Raw genomic sequence first — 21,668 nt, 5'->3', positions numbered from 1 at the left:
TATTATTACTTAATTTTTAAAAGTAATGCATTACTTTAGTCATTACTTAGAACAGTAATACTTTTACATAACCTGCGCTACTTGTAAAGCGTTACCCCCAACACTGATGTCAATAGAAACTTTTATTTTGGACGTCATTCTTTGAGATCAATCTTTGTGCAGCACTATAAAAAATAAACGAGCAAAACCGTTTACAAAATAAACTAAAATTAAACTGAAATTCATAACAAATATCATTAGAACAAAACCCATTTGAAAAAGCAAAACTAAAACTTCATCATTCTTATAGCTGCAAATAAATTAATATAATAATAAACACAACACATATTTGGCTTCTAATGAACTCCATGACAGAATCATTTCATCAAAAGTTTATTAAACACGTAATCAAAAAATGATTAAAGGAGTGGAAAGTGATCAAATCAAAAACTCACATACAAGAACATAAACATTCAAGTTACGGAATTAGATTGAGAATAGTTGAAATCATGAAACATTTTGTGAAAACATTATTACAATTGTTTACTTATCAGTAGGCAGTCAAACCACTGAAGCAGTTAACTGAAACAATCCATACTGGCTTTGGCTCGCTCCATCTCATGAAGAAAGTTATAAAACTGCGGTAAAGTGAGCTCTGAGGTGAAGAGATACAAACAAAAGAGTAAAAAATACATCATATAACGAATCAAGACAACTTAAAAAACACTGATTTGAAGCAAACTCACCCATGTATACATTTTCTGTCGTGTTTCCTTTTCTGATCACTAGTTTCAGCTGTCAGAACAAAGGAAATATGTCATAATGAGCCTCATAATCTTATACGTGACTTGAACCATTCACAAAGCAGACATATGTTAGTGTTTAAGAGTTTGATCCCCAAATGAAACATTAGACTGCAAACACAACCATTCAAAAGCACAAACACCAAACATTCAGCCAAATACGGCCAATCATTTAGGACAAAAACACTATAATATAGAATGCTGAAAACTTATATTTTCTTCTTATTAGAGCGTATCTGTAGGGATTTTAGACTAGTGTCATAGTAAATATAGTGATATTATGTCGTACATTTCTACCTCTTTTACATTTTTCTGTTTTAAGTTTCCTTTGTATCTATAATAAAATACAGTAGAAATACAATTGAATTCAGTTATTTTCAAAACAAATATTTATTATTTTACATTATTGTGCAGATTATCCCATAGTTGGGGTGTATATGTACATTATTATTATTTAAACTATTGTATATTATTATACATGTACAGCTGAAGTTTAATTAGATTTATTAGCCCTGCTGTTAAATTTGAATTCTTTTATATTTTTTATCCAATTTCAGTTCAACAGAGATTTTTTCAACACATTATAGTTTTAATAATTAATTTCTAATAACTGATTTCTTTTATTTTTGCCATAATGAAAGTACATAATATTTTTCTGCTTATTTTTCAAGATAGTAGTATTCAGCTTAAGTGCAATTTAAAGACTTTACTAGGTTAATTAGGGAAGTATGGGTAATTAGGCTGGTTATTGGGCCCTATCATACACTTGACGCAATAAGGCGCAAGACATGTATGATGCGATTTGTTGCAATTTTCAAACCAGCGCAACAGTAATTTACATGTTTTCAGTCACAATGTTTAAATAGCAAATCCATTTGTGGCTCTTTGTGTACTCATGGGTGTTCTGGTCTAAAAAGGAGGTGTGTTAAGGCGCATTGGTGCTTTGTTATTTAAAGGAACTAAAATAGACTGCACCATTGATCAACTAAAACCTAGTCTAAAGTCCAGCGCAGAGCGCGTTAGTTACGCAGGTCCAAACACTTAAACATTGCTTAATACACAATGAATGAAGAGCAGTACACAAATATCTTTACATATGAAAAATAATCAATTACTAAAATGTTACAAAAATTATTATTTTCTACATAAATATAAAAACACTGCTTCCATGCCTTCATCTTGAGGGTATTTTTTCAGTTTATTCATAACAGTTTGTATAATGTTTTTATTATTAGTAGTAGTATTTATTAAATGCATATTTATATTTGTTTTAATAAAAATAAGTTTAGATTTGTCCACCTGTTGGGTTTTGGAGTCGAATGCATCAGCATATGGGGCACAAGAATAGGACGCGTTTTTGGATGTGTGTTTTTTGACCCCATTTTGTTATTATTGTTTATTTATTGATTTGCTGGAAAGTAGAACTGAATTTCGAAAAAAAAAAAAAAAAAGCAAAGATTTGTTTTGAAACAAAAAAAGATGAAAGTAAAGAGGCTGAATGGAGGAGGCTCACTATTTATCCTCGCACTGCAGATGGTCTGTTTAACCATTTTCTCCCTAGTGAAGCGTTCAGTTTTTCATTCAGTTTTTCCACTTACAAAGTCCGCCATGTAAATAGCATATGTGCCATGTCACGGTGCAACTGACTCTTAAAGGGAATGAGAGACTGAATGGGAATGGCGCAGAATGTATTTTTCCGTCCTTTAAATAGCAAAAGTGGATTCAGACATGACCTTAATGGTTTTGCGCCATACGCTCTAGATTTTGCGCCTAGATCATTAAAATAGAGCCTTTTCTATAACCATGGTTTGTTCTGTAGACAAATGAAAATAAACATTGCTTAAGGAGGCTAAAAATATTGACCCTAAAATGTTTACATTTTTAATAAAAGCTGTTTTTATTCTAGCCAAAATAAAACAAATAAGAAAAAAACATTATAGAAAATATTGTGAACTTTTCCTTGCTCAGTTAAATAGCATTTTTAAGATATTTGAAAAAGAAAGAAAAAAACAAAAATTCTATGAGGGCTATAATTTTGACATGAAAGAAAATAAAAATTTAAAAATAAAACTTTCTCCAGTAGACAAATATTACAGGAAATACTGCGGAAAATGACCTTGTTTTGTTACACAGCAATTGTGAAATATTGGAAAAAGTATGGCAATTTTACAAAAGGACTAATCATTTTGTCTTCAACTTTATATTGGATGCATTATATTGAAAGCTCCTTAGAGTTAGTTGTGTTATTCAGTCAGGGTGCACCAGCACTGCTTAGGGTAGACATTTTTATCTTGCATTTCTTTCCGTTAACTCACGTTCCCACACAGTCTGCAATAAGGTGGTAATTGCTAACATGTGTTTTTTTTTTTTGTTTTTTACTGTTAGCGTTCTAACAATTCCAATTTTAATAAAAAGTTAACATCTGTTTGTATTACATAAAGGAACATATTTGTTATATTTTAATTAACAAAGTCTTTGACCACTTCTGCATTTATGATTGTGTCTTTAATCAGATGTGCTATGCCGCATATGGTTGTTAAATAAAAAGGTAGAATTTTGCTATTTTGCTATGGTTCTTGGTCCTTTTGTTTGTTTTGGCTTTCAAAAGAATGAAGGAGTTTTACCTGTAGAAAAATGTTTCCAGTCTTTTGCTGCTCACTTGTACCAACAGTAACTGCAAAGGATCATGTTTTTTAATTAGCCATATATTATTTACATCCTTATTTGCATTATAGTAAATATAGATTTTACACAGATATTTATCGTTTACTTACCACCAAATTTCCACTCCATGTCAACAAGCTGGTTGACCATGAGTGTCTGTCCCACAGCCAGCCTGGCTAAAACAGGGTAGTGCACTCTCCACTAAAATACATGGAAGATGCAAACAATATGAATCTTACAGTCATCCACATCTGCATTGAACCAACAGAGACACTGAAATAACTTATCATACAGATATACAGTAGTACCTGGTCAGAGAAATGACTGGCCTTGTCTTCATTTAATCCTGTAAGAGTTTATCATATTGTTAAATATTAACTACATGGAAAAAGAATTAAACTTGAAAACTCATACCTAATGAGAGAAGGTCCAGTTTGATCTGTTCAGCTGTTAGGTTTCTTTTTAAAGCACCTGAAACGGAGGTAGACATTGATAATAATATAATTACAAAATCGCTGATGTCAAATTAGTTGTTCACATGCATTTGATTCAAATGAATACAGATTAAACAAAAAAAGTGCTCTGCAAAGATTATTCATTCATTCATTTTCCTTTAGCTTAGTCAGATTAGACGCCTGATTGAGGTTACCACAGAGGAATGAACCACCAACTATTACAGCATATGTTTTACACAGCGGATGCCCTTCCAGCCGCAACCCTGTACTGGGAAACAGCCATACACTCTCACATACACGCACGCACGCACACACACACACACACACAAACACACACACACACAAACACACACACAAACACACACACAAACACACACACAAACACACACACACACACACACACACACACACACACACACACACAAATACACAGTACGGCCATTTTAGTTAATTCCTTCACCTATGCCACAAGAATTTGGACTGAGGGGGAAAACGGAGCACCCGGAGGAAACCCACGCGAACAGTGAGATTCACACAGAAATGCCAGCTGACCCAGCCGAAATCGAACCAGCGACCTTCCTGCCGTGAGTGCTAACCACTAAGCCACTGTGCCACCTCAGGAAAGATTTTTTATATATAAGATGTTTACATGAGTTGCTTTTTAAATGTTCCTTTTTTTTCCGAATTTAACTGCAGTTTGGCACTTTCACTTTCATTCAGGAACATTTCATGCACGCCCCCCATGACAAACGAGATATTGGATGAGAGTATGAACAGCTAGAAGAGTGTTGTTGTAAATGAATTTGATACCGCACGCTGTATGGAAAAAAAAAAAACCTTTGCATTTCACGATCCAGATGTCTGTGGTCCTTCACTGACTCAGTAGGTGCATAGAATAGTGTCAAACAGCTGTGTGTATAGACAATCCTGTCAAAAAAATGCAGCGAAAATCCGACACAACGGTAATAGTTTGATAGCGGTGTTTGTATGTCTGTACAGCACTGACTAAAATCGGTATACTCCACGTCTTAATCTGATTTCTGTTTAGTATGATTATGACCTTCATCAAATTAAATTAATCAAAAATCACTGTTTTCATGGTAGACTTTTAATTAAAGTATTGTCTTAATCCTATTAAAATCAGATTATTGGTGTTCATGTAAACATACTCAATGAGAAGTAAACATACTCAATGAGACAATTGGCCATACTATCTATACATTGTATTATTTATCTATAAATTGTACTAAAGATGGGGTTGTACCTTTTCAAAGTACACGTTTGTATCTAAAAGATCCAAATTGGTAACCTAAATGTTTATATTATTACCTAAAGTGTACAAATTAGTTACTAAAATTGAGTATTACTGTACGTTCACACCGAAAGCAGCGAGAACATCAAAGTAGCTGAAAGTCATTTATTTTCACTTTTTTATTAAAGTCATTCAATTTCTGTTTTATGAATTTGATTAAAAAAAAGTGTGCATTGTGCAACATTTTCACACTAGAAAGCATGTTTTATATGGGAATGTAACTGATATGCTGCAACGGCCCCTTTTAATACAAAAGTGAATTTTGACCCTCTCGCCTCCGGAGCTGAAGGGAGACAGCGTTGTTGCCAGGGCGACCAGAGCGAACTTTGCCGCTTTCACTGCCTTCGGTGTGAACGCACAGATAGTTTCTATATTTCGTAAGGTCATATTTTAAACATAATTTTACAATATTCTTATTTTGACAAATTAAATAAAGCACTCTTGTAAGCTAATATTAGCAGTGGGTACATACTTTCAGTATCACATTTGCTTGAAATTACAGAATCTCATAATGTTAATATTAACATAGCAGTTTTAAGTTACCACAACGCCGGGATCAGTTCTGAAGAACGAAACTATTCTGGATCGTGTAAGATCATCAACAATCAAATCAAGTAAATCAAGTAATCCAATAACAAACAACAGACCCCAGTTGTTTGAAACCTTTTAAGAGCTTCGTTCTTCTGTTAAACATAAAAATGTTCAGAAAGCAGCAGCTATTGACCTCCACAGTGTTTGTGTTCCTACAGAATTCCCTAGCTTTGTGTTCAACAGAAGAAAGAAAGTCATAAAAGTTTGAGAATGAGAATAATGGTGAGGACATTTCACGTAGACACCTCCAAACTGATTTCAAATTTGTACAGTATTATTCTACACAGCCACTTTGATCATTTTCCCTTATCAGTACTTTTACTGATCTAATCCAGTCCTTTGCATGCTAATGAATAAAAGCGCAGGCAGCGGGACAGCCATTGCATGCAAATGGAGCAGCACACCGATGCATACTGATTGGGAGGGGTCGGTCAGTCTACATGTGACATAAGCTGCAGACTCCCAAGGGCAATTTACAACAAGGCCATTTGCATATGTTAGGATCCTCTAGACGCATAATGCAGCAGCTTAGTGTAAAATACAGCGAACAATCACTCTCTCTGATTAGGATCATAGCAGTCACTGCTAGGTCAGGCAACATGTCTACATTGGATGTTATCACCAGGAGGAGAGCAGTGCATTATTCAACAGCTACATTTAAAATGGCGAATCTGTTTAAGAGGAGGGTGCAGAAGTTTTACCATGAGGCAGGAGGAGGATGCTCTTCATCAGAGCCCTCAGTGGCCCTGCGCTCATCCCATTCTCTCCAGCAAACTCCGTCAGCTGATGCAGAAATCGCTCTGACTGAGAGGGAAAAGGGTTATTTCATCAAAACATCAAAATTCTGTGATCATTTACTTGTTTCAAACCTTTATGAGTTTCTTTCTTCTGTTAAACACATAAGAAGATATTTTGAAAAATGCTGACAACATCTACCCATTGACTTCTTCCAAAGTATTTTTATTATTCAACAATGGAGGTTGATGATTTTCAGTTTTCTTCAAAATATCTTACTTTGTGTTCAACTGAATGAAGAAACTAAAAAGGTTTGGAACCACTGGAGGGTGAGAAGATTTTGATTTTAGGGTAAACCATCCCTTTAACTACATAAAGCATGTTTTTACATTTTCTTTACACAAACGTTTTAGGCCACTAATACATTTGTTGTTTTAGTGATGAATGGAATCACAATAGGATTATTTCTCACTCTCTTTATAAGTGTACAATCAAAAAATTGGTTAAAGATGGACATTTTATGACATGATATTAAAGACTCAGAGTAAGATGGAATAACGGGTGTTTGAAAAAGAATTACAATTATTTGGTGTTTCTTAGATTGAGTTGCATTTCTGCCAGTGCATATATATTATGCAATATTACCTGAATTGATGGGATTTCAAATGCTATTGAGCAATTCCAGCGTTATAGATGTGACATTTGCAGTAAACACTCAAAACATGAATTCACATAGAAAGTATGTTGTTAACATTATATTGAAACATCTATTTTTCCGATGTTTTCTGTTGACATAGTTATAGGATCGGAAAAAATATCAGTCTGTAAAAAGTGTGTTTATATTTTAAATTAGGAAAATAAACATACTTTATTCAGGGGGTTCAGGGGGATCGAAAGACCCAGCTCAAAGGTCCAGAATTAGTCTCATACATAAGCTGATTTTTCCTTTTTTGACTTCAATGACAGCATAAATTGTGAAAGTAACGCATTTAAGAAGGCTTTAAGGTCGAGAAGAATCTGAGGTAAGTGAAGCCATCTTTCACTACTGACCAATTGTATTGTTGTTAAATAGCGAAATCATTTTACAAGTAACTTTTATTATAAATCTTGGACCTTTTTCTTGAAAGAAAAATGAACCAATAAAAAGGTGTGACGCACCAAAAGTAAAATTTGAAGCTTAGAAAAGTGCATTTTAATACTAATTAGGCTTTTGTTGTTATATATGAACTTTCAAATGTACTTTTTACAAGAGAGGTTAGAAAAATCAGGAAGCTTTACATAATTATTATAATATTTTTTTTATTATTGACGTGGCCAAGTCTGACAGTGAAGTTGAATGTGCTGACCAGTTAGTACTTTGCCTAGTAATCGACAATATACTTGGCCTTAATAGGCAGTTTTTAATTTAAAGCCATAACAGATTCCTTTTTCCCTAACAATATGTGATGTGATAAATTTGTATTTTAAAAATAATAGTAATTATTAACATTATTTATTTTTTAGATTTCTTTATTCTAAATCTTTAGGAAATGTTTTTGGTACATCAAAAAGTGTAATTATGATGACCATCCAACAAGCTACTCCAGCTAAAAATAGTGTTTAAAATTTTATTAAACTGCAGTATTTAAACCACATACTTGAATAGAAAATAAGGCGAATAACTGCAAGATGGTCCACTTTTTGAGAAAAAACAACCACCCTTTTTACCAGGCTGGCTACGGGCCTGACTTTGTAGAAATTCTGTGAACTAAACTGCACAACCCCAAAAAACAATGCTAATTAATAAGATAAGAGTTGGCTCTCTACAGAACAAACATGATTGATTTTATTAATGTTTATTGTTTATTATTAAACATTTTTGCATTTATGAGAAAAAAGCTTTGTTATGAATGTGACGTCTACATTGACAGACATTTTTGAATATTTTTACAGTACTGTAAAATACAAGCCTACATAAAAAAAACCTAGAAACGGTTTGCTATTTTGGTTAAAACTTTTTTTTAATGGCACGGTTGACATTTACATGTAATTGCTCTACAATATATAGACAGGTTTTAATCCATTATGGTATTTTCTTCTAGAAAGCACTCATTGTTAATGATTTTATATTCCAGCACGATAATTCCAAACCTACTGCTAATAAAATCATGTTTAGAGAGAAAAACAGCTGATAAAAGACAGTCATGAAACAGCTTCCACTGTGTTCAAATTGTAACATTATGAGGGCAGTATGAGATCATCTGGACAGAAAATTAAGGATCCAACAGCCTAAAGGTAAAGAACTCTGAGAAGTGCTGAAAGAGGCCTGATATTACATTACACATTACTTCAGAAAACTTCAGCACAGTCTGCCCAGTGTCACATTAACATTGAATTTTTTTCTGTGGACAGTAATTTTGTTCAGAATACTTTTTTCTTTATTTCTTGTTCAAATTTTGTGTACATGTGTCTTATATGTCCTGTTTGTATCTCAATAAAAAGACTGAAAGTTATATAGCCATTTTATTTTCATGCATTTCTTGGCTTATTTTAGGTGTAATATGCAAGCGTGGACTCACCTCTTTGGGTTCTAGAAGAAACTGGTATAAGATATCTGTCAGACTCACAAATTGCTGCAAAGAAAAAGGAAAAGTTAAATTAAGTAGCTTTAACCTAGATCAATATTTGTACTAGATACGTGAAAAACTAAAATGAAGGTATATCAAACCAGATATTACCTTAAGTAGTAAAGAAGCATGCAGATTAAAGCAAACTACTAATTACACAACTACTAACTTGTAATAACAGTTGTTATAATATTAGATGTACAATAAATTGTGAAATAAACACAAATAAGTACGGGGGTGGGGGGGTAGACAAAAATAAAATAAAAATCCAAACATTTACATAAACAAATAAACATATGTCGTGCATTTAAAATATCTATAGACATTTTTTTACATCATATAAATGTCTTCAAACTTTACCGCAAATATACTGTAATAAATGTTTTAAATAACAAATAATTAATAGTGTGGGGCCACGCTGTGATCTCTAAATAGAGTCTTTTAACATGTGATCAAATGAATCCTGTTCTAAATATGCATGACAAGATTTTTTTGGTATGTAAACTATTGGTACACTGAGTGACATTTAGATGAGCTTTGTAAAAAAAATGGCAAAATGATTCTTGCTGAGGAAAAAATGACATTGTAAAACACAGGAAATAGATTGAGGTAAATTTAGTTTAATATTCACACATTCAGACTTTTTCTTAATAATCTTTATTTAACCAGGTAAGTCAATTGAGAACCACTTCTCATTTACAATGACGACCTGGCCAAGAGGCAACATAAAAACAGATACAAAGCAGCAGGGACACAATACAATAACCATTTCATAAATGCAGATAAAAACATATAAACCTGAGAAAAACTAAAAACAAGCACAGTGAGCTTGTACTGTTAACTGGATTTAATATTTAAAGGATGATAGTGGAATGAAAACTGAAAAGAGTAGAGACCAAATTAAGTGTGAACTTTGTGTAAGTCAAATAAATAGTGCTAATGTTGTTTTGAAGTCATACAACTGATTTCAGACCGAATATTTAAAGTACCATGGTAAACATTATAGAGAGCATGTCTAAGTTGTCATTTAAATGGGAAAATAGCCTACAGCAGGGGTTCCCAAACTTTTCAGCCAGTGACCCCTATAATAACAATACTAGTTACTCGCGCCCCCCAAATTCTTTGCAGGTGGTTAGAAATATATAAATATTGCGCACACAACAATAGGCATATATAAACACGAGCATATAGACAACACAAAAAAGTGCAACAGTCTAACTAAAATAAAATTGTTTTCGTCATTATTTTAAATTGTTTAATTTAATATTAACCTTAGCTAAAGAGACTGGTGGGCACAAGACTTTTCAGCACAAGTCTTTTCTTGGTTTAACTTTGGAGACAGCCACAAATGTTCAGTTACATTTTTAATGTATTTGAATACCATAAAGGTGTCAGAAAGTTTAACCTGGTGCTAAATAATAAATCTGCTGCAGCTGACACTGCTATATATAAAACCAACTTTACCTCTATCCACTTTGGGAACTACTGGCCTACAGTATATTGAAGTTGTAGATTTCCTCAAATTTTATGTGCAAAACAAATATGAGCGCCATAGAGGTAAAGTTGGTTTTATATTGTCACATTCATTCATTTAGAAGTCTCTGTATTGTTTACCATGTTACTTTGAATATTCGATCGGAATTAGCATGCAAGTGTGACTTGAAAACAACATTAACACTGTTTATTTGACTTTGAACAATGTTGTACTTTGATATTCATTGGCTTCTAAAATGATTTCACTATTTAGAGTTTGCAAATAATAGTTTTAGGATATTATTAGGAGGAAAGTCTGAATGTGCGAATATAAAATCAAATTTACCTCTATATGAGCGCCTTATTTCGCTGGTGGACAGTGTTAAATTAAGATATGGATATACAAAATATCAAGCGTATTAGTTACGACGTTGTCAAAAATATACAAAACGTGTTATTTTAAGTGAGAGTTTATATGCTGAAAAGCTCGCGTTAGTCGAGCTAATGCTAAGTGTCACGTTAAATCTCACGTGATTAGCTACACATAAAGTTAGATACAGTTTTCTGAAGTCGCGACGAACAAAAAAAAATATTTGCATCCAGCTCAATTAACTACAGCCAAACGTTACAGTGCCCGTTGATAACAAATACACTGATTTATTCATTATTAGTATCACAGTATACCTTATTCATTTCCTGCAAACAATATTCTTACCTGTTCACTGAATTTATTCAGATTTTGAAAGTCAGTGCTGACATTGTCAGGTAAAGCATCATTGGTGAAATGCAACTGCAACATTGTTTATTTGCAGCTCCGCTTGTGAACTGTCACATCTGCTTCCGCACTTCCGCTGCTCACTCATTCAATCAAGAGATTCAGCTCGGCACTTTCGCCACCCGCACACTCAAGCGCACGTGACCATGAACTTTATGCAGTTCTTTGAGCAATTTAGGTGTGTTAATGTGCAATAACTATACTATCTAACATATACATGAATTAAACCTATATATATTTTACATTGGAGAAAGTAGCAGTTTAATTTCTTTTAATTCAGACTACATATTAATTCTGTGCCAGTAAACTTCCATGAAATTAACCCTTAAAAGGGTCCACATTAAAAATTTATTATAGTAATATCATTTTAAAAAATACTGGATTCAAGTGTATTGTACTGTATATATTTTACGATTTACAACTCTTGTTAATGAATGATAAAGTTTGTATTAACCGATAAAGTACTGTCAGTTAGCTTTGGCTACAGTAAGTGTGGGTTATAATATAGGCTACATTATAGTTGTAGAAATCTACAGTATTGGGTCATGTGTTTATGAATTTAATGTAATTTAAAAATGTTTATAAATGTAATTAGCCTACTTTATGGTATGGTTATACTTACTATAAATTACTGTAGTATTTTTTTCTTTTATTCCGGGAATGTATATATATATATACAACAGTTATGTCTGGTTCTCAAATCTGACTGGCTGATGGCCGTGCGATATTCTGCAATATCAGAACTCCTACAGGCTCTTTACCCTTTGTGTATTACTCTACATACTCATTACATAAGCTGTTTAACTGTCAGCTTATGATTTGAATACGGAAGAAAATAGTTCCTCATACAAAAAGGTTTTTGAGACTCTCCATGTTTGATTTTGTTTTAATATACACAATTTTGCTGTCAAACTGATGTATAAACGCAATATCACACGAGTAGCAGTGCGATATGGCTGTATATTGGAGCTGGTGGGGGCACTAAGGCACTCGGCTTGCGGCCTCGTGCCAACGCACACCTCCCACCAGTGCCGATATACAGCCATATCGCACTGCTACTCGTGTGATATTGCTCATATATATATATAAACATCTGAACTGAATAAAATTTCATGATTTTGTTCGAATTACTGCATATTGTATGCTTTAGTCTGTAAATACAATGTAAACATCAATAATCTCAATTCTAAGCAATGCTAAATGGATGATTTGGTACAAAAGGGGCCAACATTTATGTCTAATATTAATTTAGAAATCTGACAATTTATCTTATAGCCTATGTGTTCAATATCTGTATAACAATATTAAGTTATAAAGTTATTAATTTGTATATAATATAGTACAACATAAGTAGATATTTAATCATTATCTAACATAATAGCTGCAAAAGTTTGAAACAACAATTTAAAATAACCTAAATAATTTATTAAAATTATTTTTTTTTAAAGAAGCCTTTCTTCTCTTAAAAAATACAATAAAAACAGAGTAGCTGTGAAATATTATTTAACATAGGTGTTTTCTAAATATTTCAAATGTCATTTTATAACCAGTATTCAGTGTCACATGGTCCTTACAACAATTCAATATGCGTATGGTTGATTTGCTGAAGATAGACTGTCACAGGCAACACATGTCATCATCATCCTGAGAAAGGGTTAAACAGTAGGAGGTAAAAGTAGCTTTTATTCAGAGGGAGTGCGATTCGAGACCCGGGAAAAGTCACGCCTGACTGTAGTAGAGGCGAAAGACCGAGCGGTCCTTGAGAACGAGACTCCATTTACATATTCACCCTTGGGCTTTAAAGGCGTGTGCATCAGCAAACATTAGCCTGACATACCTCGGCACTTTGGCAGTGGACTACTCTTACGGCACCTTCAATCTCTGCTATCAAGCGTTAACTAATATCAGTACTTCTCCACAAGACAGGTAAGTTTCAAGCCTCTTCTGCACGGAGCACTGGTGCGCGTTTACGGGGAGACTTCAAGTGCTTGATTGCACGTGTTTGATGATAGAGACTACTTTATTAAACTTAATTATATTGCAGTTGCTTTGAAACATAGACTATGTTTGTTATTAGAATACATTTAATGTTGTTTTGCTAGTTATCGTGTTATATTATAATGTGAGGTTTTTGCGCGTGCACGACTGAAGCGTGCTGAAGGTTTGTGTTGGGGATTGTGTAAGTAAAGCGTGGGGAAGATTTGGTAGATTTATTCCTTATTTTCGTTTATTTGAGTAATTTAGCTTTTCGTGCGCACATTCAAACGAATGTCTGTTCGTTTAGACTTACAGGGAAATTTATTATTTCAACATTACACGTTGACAAGAAAATACAGATGTTGGTGAAGAAGACGGCGTGCAAGGAAATGTAAGGTAACGTTACGGTTTCCTCACAGGGCAAGATAATAGCTAATAACGGAAAGTTATGCATCTTATTTTGTGAACTTTTTTGTTAAGAGACAGTAGCGAGCTTTCATAGTGTGCCCAAGGGCCCTGGACTCTAAAATCCTTTCTGTTTTATTAAAAAAATATTTATTCCGTTAATGCCATACTTGTTATATGAGCGCGTACTCATTTTTCTGTTGTGACAACATAACAACATCACTTTTACAAAATAATTAATTAATATGATTAAAACACAGGATATTAATAATGTAGTGCACTCATTTATCATACTTTCATTAGTATATATATATATATATATATATATATATATATATATATATATATATATATATATATATATATATTAGTACACTACAATATTACATATCTTAGTATGAAGTATAATATTATATGATATAATATAAGTATATTGTTATTACAGATATTTTAGTTTATTTTGGAGAAAGCCATCAGATAGCAGATTTCTAAAATTAAAGTGTAAATTTTTAGTTTAAGTTTTTTTGAAGTATAAATTTTATAACAATGTACAGAATTGCTTTTTTTCTGTTGTTAACAAGTGTCTCACATGTCCTAAAAAGTGAGGCCACAGTTTTTCTGCCCCCTGGTGGTTGGCTGCAGTATAGGCCATTAACCCTGTCCTGTTCACAAAGTATATTGGACATGAGAAAAAACAAAACTGCTAAATTTGCACTTTGGGCATAATTTATAAATAACTAGAAAGTTCTGTCATTACTTAACTTTCTTCTGTGGAACACTAAATAAGTCACTTACTTGTTTCTGTATAAGGAAATTAAATGGTAGTTTAGGCTGTGATTCTGTCTAACTGCTCATTTTATGTTCCACAGAAGATAATTAAGCTTGATTGTTTTGTTCAACATGAGGCCGAGTAAAGGATGACAGAAGTTTAATTTCTGAGTGAGCTAACCCTTTAAAAGCAGTAGAAGTGTGTGAGCGGAGCTCAGTGCAGGTGAATTCTGCATGGGGTGAATGTGAGTTGCGAGTGCATCTAAGCGAGGGTAACGTGCTAATTTGTGTTGGTAGACTGTACGGCAGAGTGCGCACTCATTGCCCGCGGGGCCTCTCGAAGGAATGCCGCGCCGTCACTTTGGTTTTGTGCTGCTGCATAGAAATGACTCAGACTTTAATCAAACCTAAAGTAACAATGAATCTGCACACGGAACTTTCAGTCGTTCATTCAATAACTCACTTTCTGTCTCTGTCAGCTCACACCTGCAGTCATAGTCCTCAAAAATGGAAGGAAGTAGCAATGTTAGATTAGTGAATGAACATTTTTTCTAATAGGTACCAACAAATATTGTTTAATACTGGCCTTAAATGAAAATACAAAAAATAAATTGAGATCAATATGAAATGAATTAAACAAATGTCCCAACTGAACCCTCTGGTAATGTAAAGAGGACTTTTGCAGTCATTTAGGGTACAAAAAAGGTACTAAAAGTGTAATCTTTTCCCCTTTGTGTATTTGAACATTTTTACGTACAACTAACTGCATTGTCAGGAAAGATGACTTGTCGTACGGATCCGCGAAAAAGGATAAAAAAAAAACCTGTATTATGCATGCCAGACCACTAGTTGGCGTGTTGTAAAAACACTACCTATGCATATTGTAGAAGTTTATCCATAGCTGCATTCCAGTCCAATTTTTTATGCTCTTCACTTATTAATTTTCCTCCATCTCGATATCTCAGATGTACGTCATTGATTACATTACGCAATTGTTCACTACGGCGGAACATCTGAATGGGTTTAAAAGAAGAACCCTAAACCTGTGAGCACTTGGAACTACACTTTTGTGACATAATTTTACAAGATCGAGGGTATGTCCATGTAAGCTTCCCTCTTTCACTTGATGAATTGGAATGAACTTCAAAATGGTGTTGGGGATTTCAGCAAGGGAACAAGGAAAGGGAACTTTGCAAGTGTGTGTGTCTGAAAGTAGACTAGAACACAGCCCAAGTCCTATCTAAATAAATGAGGCAATTCAGTAATCTCGGTGAATTCGTAACTAAATTTAACCCATTCATCATTCAACTCATTCTGAAAACCTACCCCTAGGGCTGTGCGATTTAGGGATGCTGTCTAGTTGCAATTTTCTTGACAGAAATTGCGCGTTCAATTTAATTTGCAATTTAATTTTGTAGTCAAACTTCAGCTCCATAATCTGTATTGTAGCTTCTTAGTTAAAAAAAGGAAATAAAAATATATTAAATTATATTAACTTATGGGCGACACATTGGCGCAGTGGGTAGCACGTTCGCCTCACAGCAAGAAGGTCGCTGGGTCGCTGGTTCGAGCCTCGGCTCAGTTGGCGTTTCTGTGTGGAGTTTGCATGTTCTCCCTGTGTTCGCGTGGGTTTTCTCTGGGTGCTCCGGTTTCCCCCACAGTCCAAAGACATGTGGAGCAGGTGAATTGGGTATGCTAAATTGTCCGTAGTGTGTGTGTGAATGAGTGTATGTGAATGTTTCCCAGAGATGGGTTGCGGCTGAAAGGGCATCTGCTGCGTAAAAACTTGTTGGCTAAGTTGGCGGTTCATTTCGCTGTGGCGACCCCAGATTAATAAAGGGACTAAGCCGAAAAGAAAATGAATGAATGGATGAAAAAATATGAACTTATATTAGCAAACAACTCTGAGATTGTACTTTACTGTTGCTTGCTACTAGAGTAAGTGTCACTGGCGGTACTTTTAGTTGACTTTTTAGCAAGACGCTCCTTGCAGCCGCCTGTGGAGCTTTTTTAGGTGCTGGTTGTTGTATTTCCTTGTGTTGTGGCAACAATTCTGCAACAGTTCTTACAAATTACCTAGTTTTGTTTGGTGTCTTTGACTATGAAACCAAGATATTCCCATATTACCGACATGCTGTTTTTTTAATATTATTTCATCTATTAATACTTCTGAAGCGGCAGATGCCATCATCCCACTCGTTCGCTCTTTCCTGTTTGCTTGTTTTTTTTTGTGGGTGTTTAGCATAGTTTGGTTGGACAATTCTGATTGGACAGAAGAACGAAAGTGCGCACTTAATTGGGCTAGTAAGACTGTCACACATAGACAGCAGTCATGCATTTGCTCTGGGTGTTGGAAGATAAATAATATATATTTCATATCGCAGCCCCTTTCAGTGTTCAAATTGCAATTGCAATTCCACAGCCCTACGCACCCCATACACATTTCTTGCGAGCGCCAAATACGTCCCAGTAAGTGAAGCTGGCTTTCCACTGCACACAACAAATGACAAGCGACAGACGAAGTAATTTCCAATGGAGAGTAGTCCGGGAGCTGCATGGAGTTCTGATCATCTCCGATTTGAGATATGAGATTTATCCGATCCGTTAAAATATTTGAGCTCCTGCGACTAAACCGTGTGCGACCAGTTGACCGGATGTGATGTATTCCAGTGTTATCCAAACAGATCTGTCCATGCGTGATAAAAAATAGTCGTTTTTTTATTGTTTTTTGAAACTAAAAAAAAAGTTTATATTAAAAAACATTTCTTTTTATAACTGTATGTTGTCTCCACATTCCCTCCAAGAATCTTTGCGGGTTTATGAGTTTCATTTATTCATTCATTCATTCATTCATTTATTCATTCATTAATTCATCCATTTATTCATTCATTCATTCATTCATTTTTTCAACCCTGGTGAATGCACAGAGAATAAGGGTCTCGCACTCCTTTATTTCGGACACCATAAGAATCAAGAAAGTTTTGTGCCACTGCCACAAGGGGGCGTATTTCGACAGTCGTGTACGAATGTCGTTTGCAGTGGAAAGGCAGCTTAAGTTTTTTTTGCAGTTTTTGTTTTCGCAATCCACCAGAGGCTGCTGTGTACACTTTTTGAGAAATCAAATTTATCTTGCGAGTGCCGTTCGTGCCTGCTGTTCTCGCGTAAATCCACCAGAGGCTGCTGTCGACTAACTGACTGACTGACCAATCGATATCCCCATTGTAAGACATAAAAGATGACAAATTTGTGTTTAATTCTTTAGTTTTTGACTAATAAAACTACTTGCATTAGTAAGGTAAATTAAAATAAAGTGGTTAAATAAAAAATATTATTCCTCAATGAATCGTTAGAAAATGTTCAATCATTATCGATACCTAATCATATGAAACATAATATTGTGATAATTTAATATCCCCCAGCCCTAGCCTGTCTTTTATGTGAAAATTAATGTATTTGGGATCCTAAATGTCCACACACACACACACACACACACACACACAACACTTCATTAATCTATACAATGTCATTCAGATATTTGATGTGACTTTGCCTCATATTTTATTCAGCCTTATTCACTTTCACAGACTCTGTTGGTTCTCCCACTGGGCTGTGGAGAAAGGATGTGTTTAAAGAACTCATTTAGAAAATGTTTACATTGTCACTAAGATAATGGACCTGAAATTTGATCCATAGAAAAAGTTAAGTAGTAAATACCTTAGTGTGTATGTGTGTGTGTACTTGCACATGCATGTCTGCATGTCATTAGCCATTGCCTGTAGGATGCACCTGGAGGGCTTGCCTTTTTCCTGTTTGCATTTGGTTTTCTCTTTTCTCAAGATATAATGTGCACATCAGATATAGACTGTAGAGCAAAAACTGCCTTCCAGAGCAATGGGGAAAAAGTCATTAAGAGTTACAATGACACCCAAACACATTCGCCATCACCACCCTCAGGGTGTAACATGAACATCAGCTGTGCTCTGAAGCTATAAATGACTGATGACTGTTGTGTTGCAGGCTAAATGTTTCTTGCCTTTGTGAGTTTTTTGGAGCTACAGAGAAACTTGACAATCGATATTAGACAATAGTAAAGACATTTTAGCCACATTTTGAATTTTGTCATCACTATCATTAACTTGATCCATATAGCATTATTGAACAGAACCAGAGCTTGACCAATGTGCTGCACAGTAAAAATCACAACAGAGAAAAAAATATAAAATTGTAGCTAAAACAGACAACAGTTTCATTTCATACCTTCTGTGGAACTCAAGACAAAATATGAAATTCGTTGAAACACTATTGGGCAACACAGTGGCTCAGTTGTTAGCACTGCCACTTCACAGCAAGAAGGTCGCTGGTTCGAGTCCCGTATAGGCCAGTTGGCATTTCCGTGTGGAGTTTGCATGTTCTCCTCGTGTTGGCTTGAGTTTCCTCCGGGTGCTCCGGTTTCCCCCACACTCCAGAGAGATGCAGTACAGGTGAATTGAATAATCTAAATTGGCCGTAGTGTATGTGTGTGAATGTGAGAGTGTATGGGTGTTTCCCAGTACTGGGTTGCAGCTGGAAGGGCATCCGCTGTATAAAACATATGCTGGATAAGTTGGTAGTTCATTCTTCTGTGGAAACCCCTGATGAATAAAGGGACTAAGCCGAAGGAAAATGAATGAATGAATAAAACATCATGTTAAAAAAAAGTGTTTCCCTAACCCATTAGCTCAATTCCTGAATCTATTCCTTATATCAGTCAAATTCAAGTCCAAGTTGTTCAGCTACTCATTAACATTGCACTTAATAACTGAACATTTTTTTGTGTTTTTGATAACCAACACCATTGTCAAAAATAATCATCATACACACTGATGAAAAAATAGGGAAGCAGAATATATTGGCTGTCAGATTTTTAATGTTTTTGTTGGTCGTTGTTTTTGTGCTCTTGAGAACATGCGCCCTATACTGACACTGAGAATACAAGAATTTTTGTTATTCTTGTAGCTTGAAAATATTTTAATTGAACCACTGAAGCAATATAGTTTGTTTTAAGGATAATTTTTGTTGTTTTTCTGGTCGTTGCTGACTATGGAGGATGAGGGAACTCTTAAGATTTCATTTCAAATATCTTAATTTGGGTTTTGGGTTTGGAACGACATGAGGGTAAGTTAATAAAATAAATGAATTTTCTGGGTGAACTAAGTCTTTACGATTTAAAATAAAGTCAAATAAAGTTGAAAAAATGTCCATGTGGTTTCATCCCTTCAAAATATGGTGTATTATGCATGCCAGGTTATTAGTGGTAAGGTCTCTGATGAAACATTTGGTGTCTGCACATAAACTCATCTTCAGTGCACAAACCATTTTGCACAAACGCAATATGCATCTACAAACGCAATAAGTTGCTGTTTGTGCAGTGGTATTGTTTACATTTTGAAGTGCTAAACGACACATACAAGATTTTCTACTTTTATTTGAAATGCTGCGGTGCAAATATACCCTAAAAGCCGACAGTTGGGCATTGGTGTTGAATATTGGGCAGTGTCTGTCAGGCTAGTTTGTTTAGTTATTTCCACGTGTCGGCTCTCGTTTCCACTCTCGTGACTTCCACGTGTCAGCATTGAAGCTACCAACGAGGGAGAGGGCTGTTAAGCTACAGTTCAGCTAGCAAATCAAACCACAAGGAGAAAAATGGCAACCAAGCAAACAATGAATTCAAAAGTGGACACAAAGAAGCCCGCTGCCATATCAATACATTTGTCATTAAGTATTTGGCTCATTTTCTCAAGTGAATCGCTAGATCTTTGATGTCGACTTAAGTGTGTCCTGGAACTTTAAAGAAGTCTGTAAAAACATTAGATTCTGTTGAGTTAATCTGGAGGAATTTTCCATATTGGATTGTGTTTTACCTATTTGGAATCATTTCATTTGATTTATTCTTACCAGGTGAACATTTAGCAAGGTTTACATTTCTCATTCATTTAAAATACTATTTTTGTGAAAGGCTATATAGAGTTGGCTACAATTTACACAATAGCTAAATGCACGTGGCTTTCTGATCAAAACTGATCAGCTGATTTTTTTGTGAAACTGTTTTGCGCAAACAATCTTTCATCATACGATCATCACATCCAACATTATTAATTCAGGTATCACATAAATAAATACTTTAAGTGTACAAATGTGCATATTTCTATTATACAACAGCAACTGCTTTTCCAAGTAAAGTTTATTAGCTGTTGAAAACGGTATATAAAAAGCTTGGTGGTTCACACACACTGTACAAAATGATTGTCAAGAGTCAAGTTAAGTACAAGATTTGAATGTGTTGACACAACTACAATATATATATATATATATATATATATATATATATATATATATATATATATATATATATATATATATATATATATATATATATATATCAGGGTTCGAAATTAACATTTTTGCTTGGTAGCACCGGTGCTCCTAACTTAAAAAATTTAGGCGCATCAGCCAAAATTTAGTCGCACGCACCAATTATGAGCACCGTTACTACAAGTTTTATACAAGCATATTTATTGTATTTGAAATCAACACTAATCAAACTAACAAGTAAAAAAAACAAATACATATATGCAAGCGTGAGGAAAATATGTCTCAACGAAATCCCGTTATCACCAGAAAATACATTTTTATAACAGAACTGAGTGAGCAAAAGATACACGGAGCGCTCACCGGCCGTGCAAACACTGCTTGAATTAATCTGTTAACGGTATAACTTTGCTGTTCTCACAAGTGCTGTCTGATATTGCACTAATGCTTTTGACACATACTGTACCTTATTATATGCATACATGTTAATAGCAATACCAGTTTTTTCATGAGTAGCGATATTAGTTTACTCAGTGTAAGCCCATTTGCGATGGTGTAGCCTACGTGGTGTTCAATTTGACATATAGCTGCCCCTTGCACGGAGGACAGCATCTGCGATTATATTAAGTATTAAATAGAAGCTCTCGTGCTAGATGTGGCAAACAGTTACCTGAAAACTCCAAAGCGGACTTGAAGCCAATGGAAGTCTTCTACTCTTAGAAAAGTGTAGATGGTGGATTAACATTCAGCACATGATCACTAGTAAGATGTGTCATT

The 21,668-nt window shown here is 34.6% G+C and overlaps 2 protein-coding genes across 9 annotated transcripts in view; one reads left to right on the top strand and one right to left on the bottom strand.

Moving 5' to 3' along the window:
• Positions 1–359: 359 nt before the first annotated feature.
• commd7 (COMM domain containing 7) lies at positions 360–11,490 on the bottom strand. Its single transcript, NM_001003577.1, is given in 9 exon segments — positions 360–634; positions 726–774; positions 3,407–3,456; positions 3,557–3,647; positions 3,755–3,792; positions 3,861–3,917; positions 6,506–6,608; positions 9,098–9,151; positions 11,334–11,490. Coding segments are annotated over 9 exon segments (603 nt in total). The 5' UTR covers positions 11,418–11,490; the 3' UTR covers positions 360–557.
• A 1,728-nt stretch (positions 11,491–13,218) lies between these two features.
• The window catches only part of dnmt3bb.1 (DNA (cytosine-5-)-methyltransferase 3 beta, duplicate b.1), a 90,440-nt gene continuing 81,990 nt past the window's right edge, over positions 13,219–21,668 (top strand). For 7 of the 8 annotated variants that reach the window (XM_073938008.1, XM_073938004.1, XM_073938007.1 and 4 more), the window contains exon 1: positions 13,219–13,319. The gene's annotated coding sequence lies outside the window, so the exon portion shown is untranslated. 8 annotated transcript variants of the gene reach the window in all.

Source organism: Danio rerio, chromosome 23 (genome assembly GCF_049306965.1).
Source record: "Danio rerio strain Tuebingen ecotype United States chromosome 23, GRCz12tu, whole genome shotgun sequence".
Taxonomy (NCBI): domain Eukaryota; kingdom Metazoa; phylum Chordata; class Actinopteri; order Cypriniformes; family Danionidae; genus Danio; species Danio rerio.
This window is presented reverse-complemented; position numbering and strand designations above follow the sequence as displayed.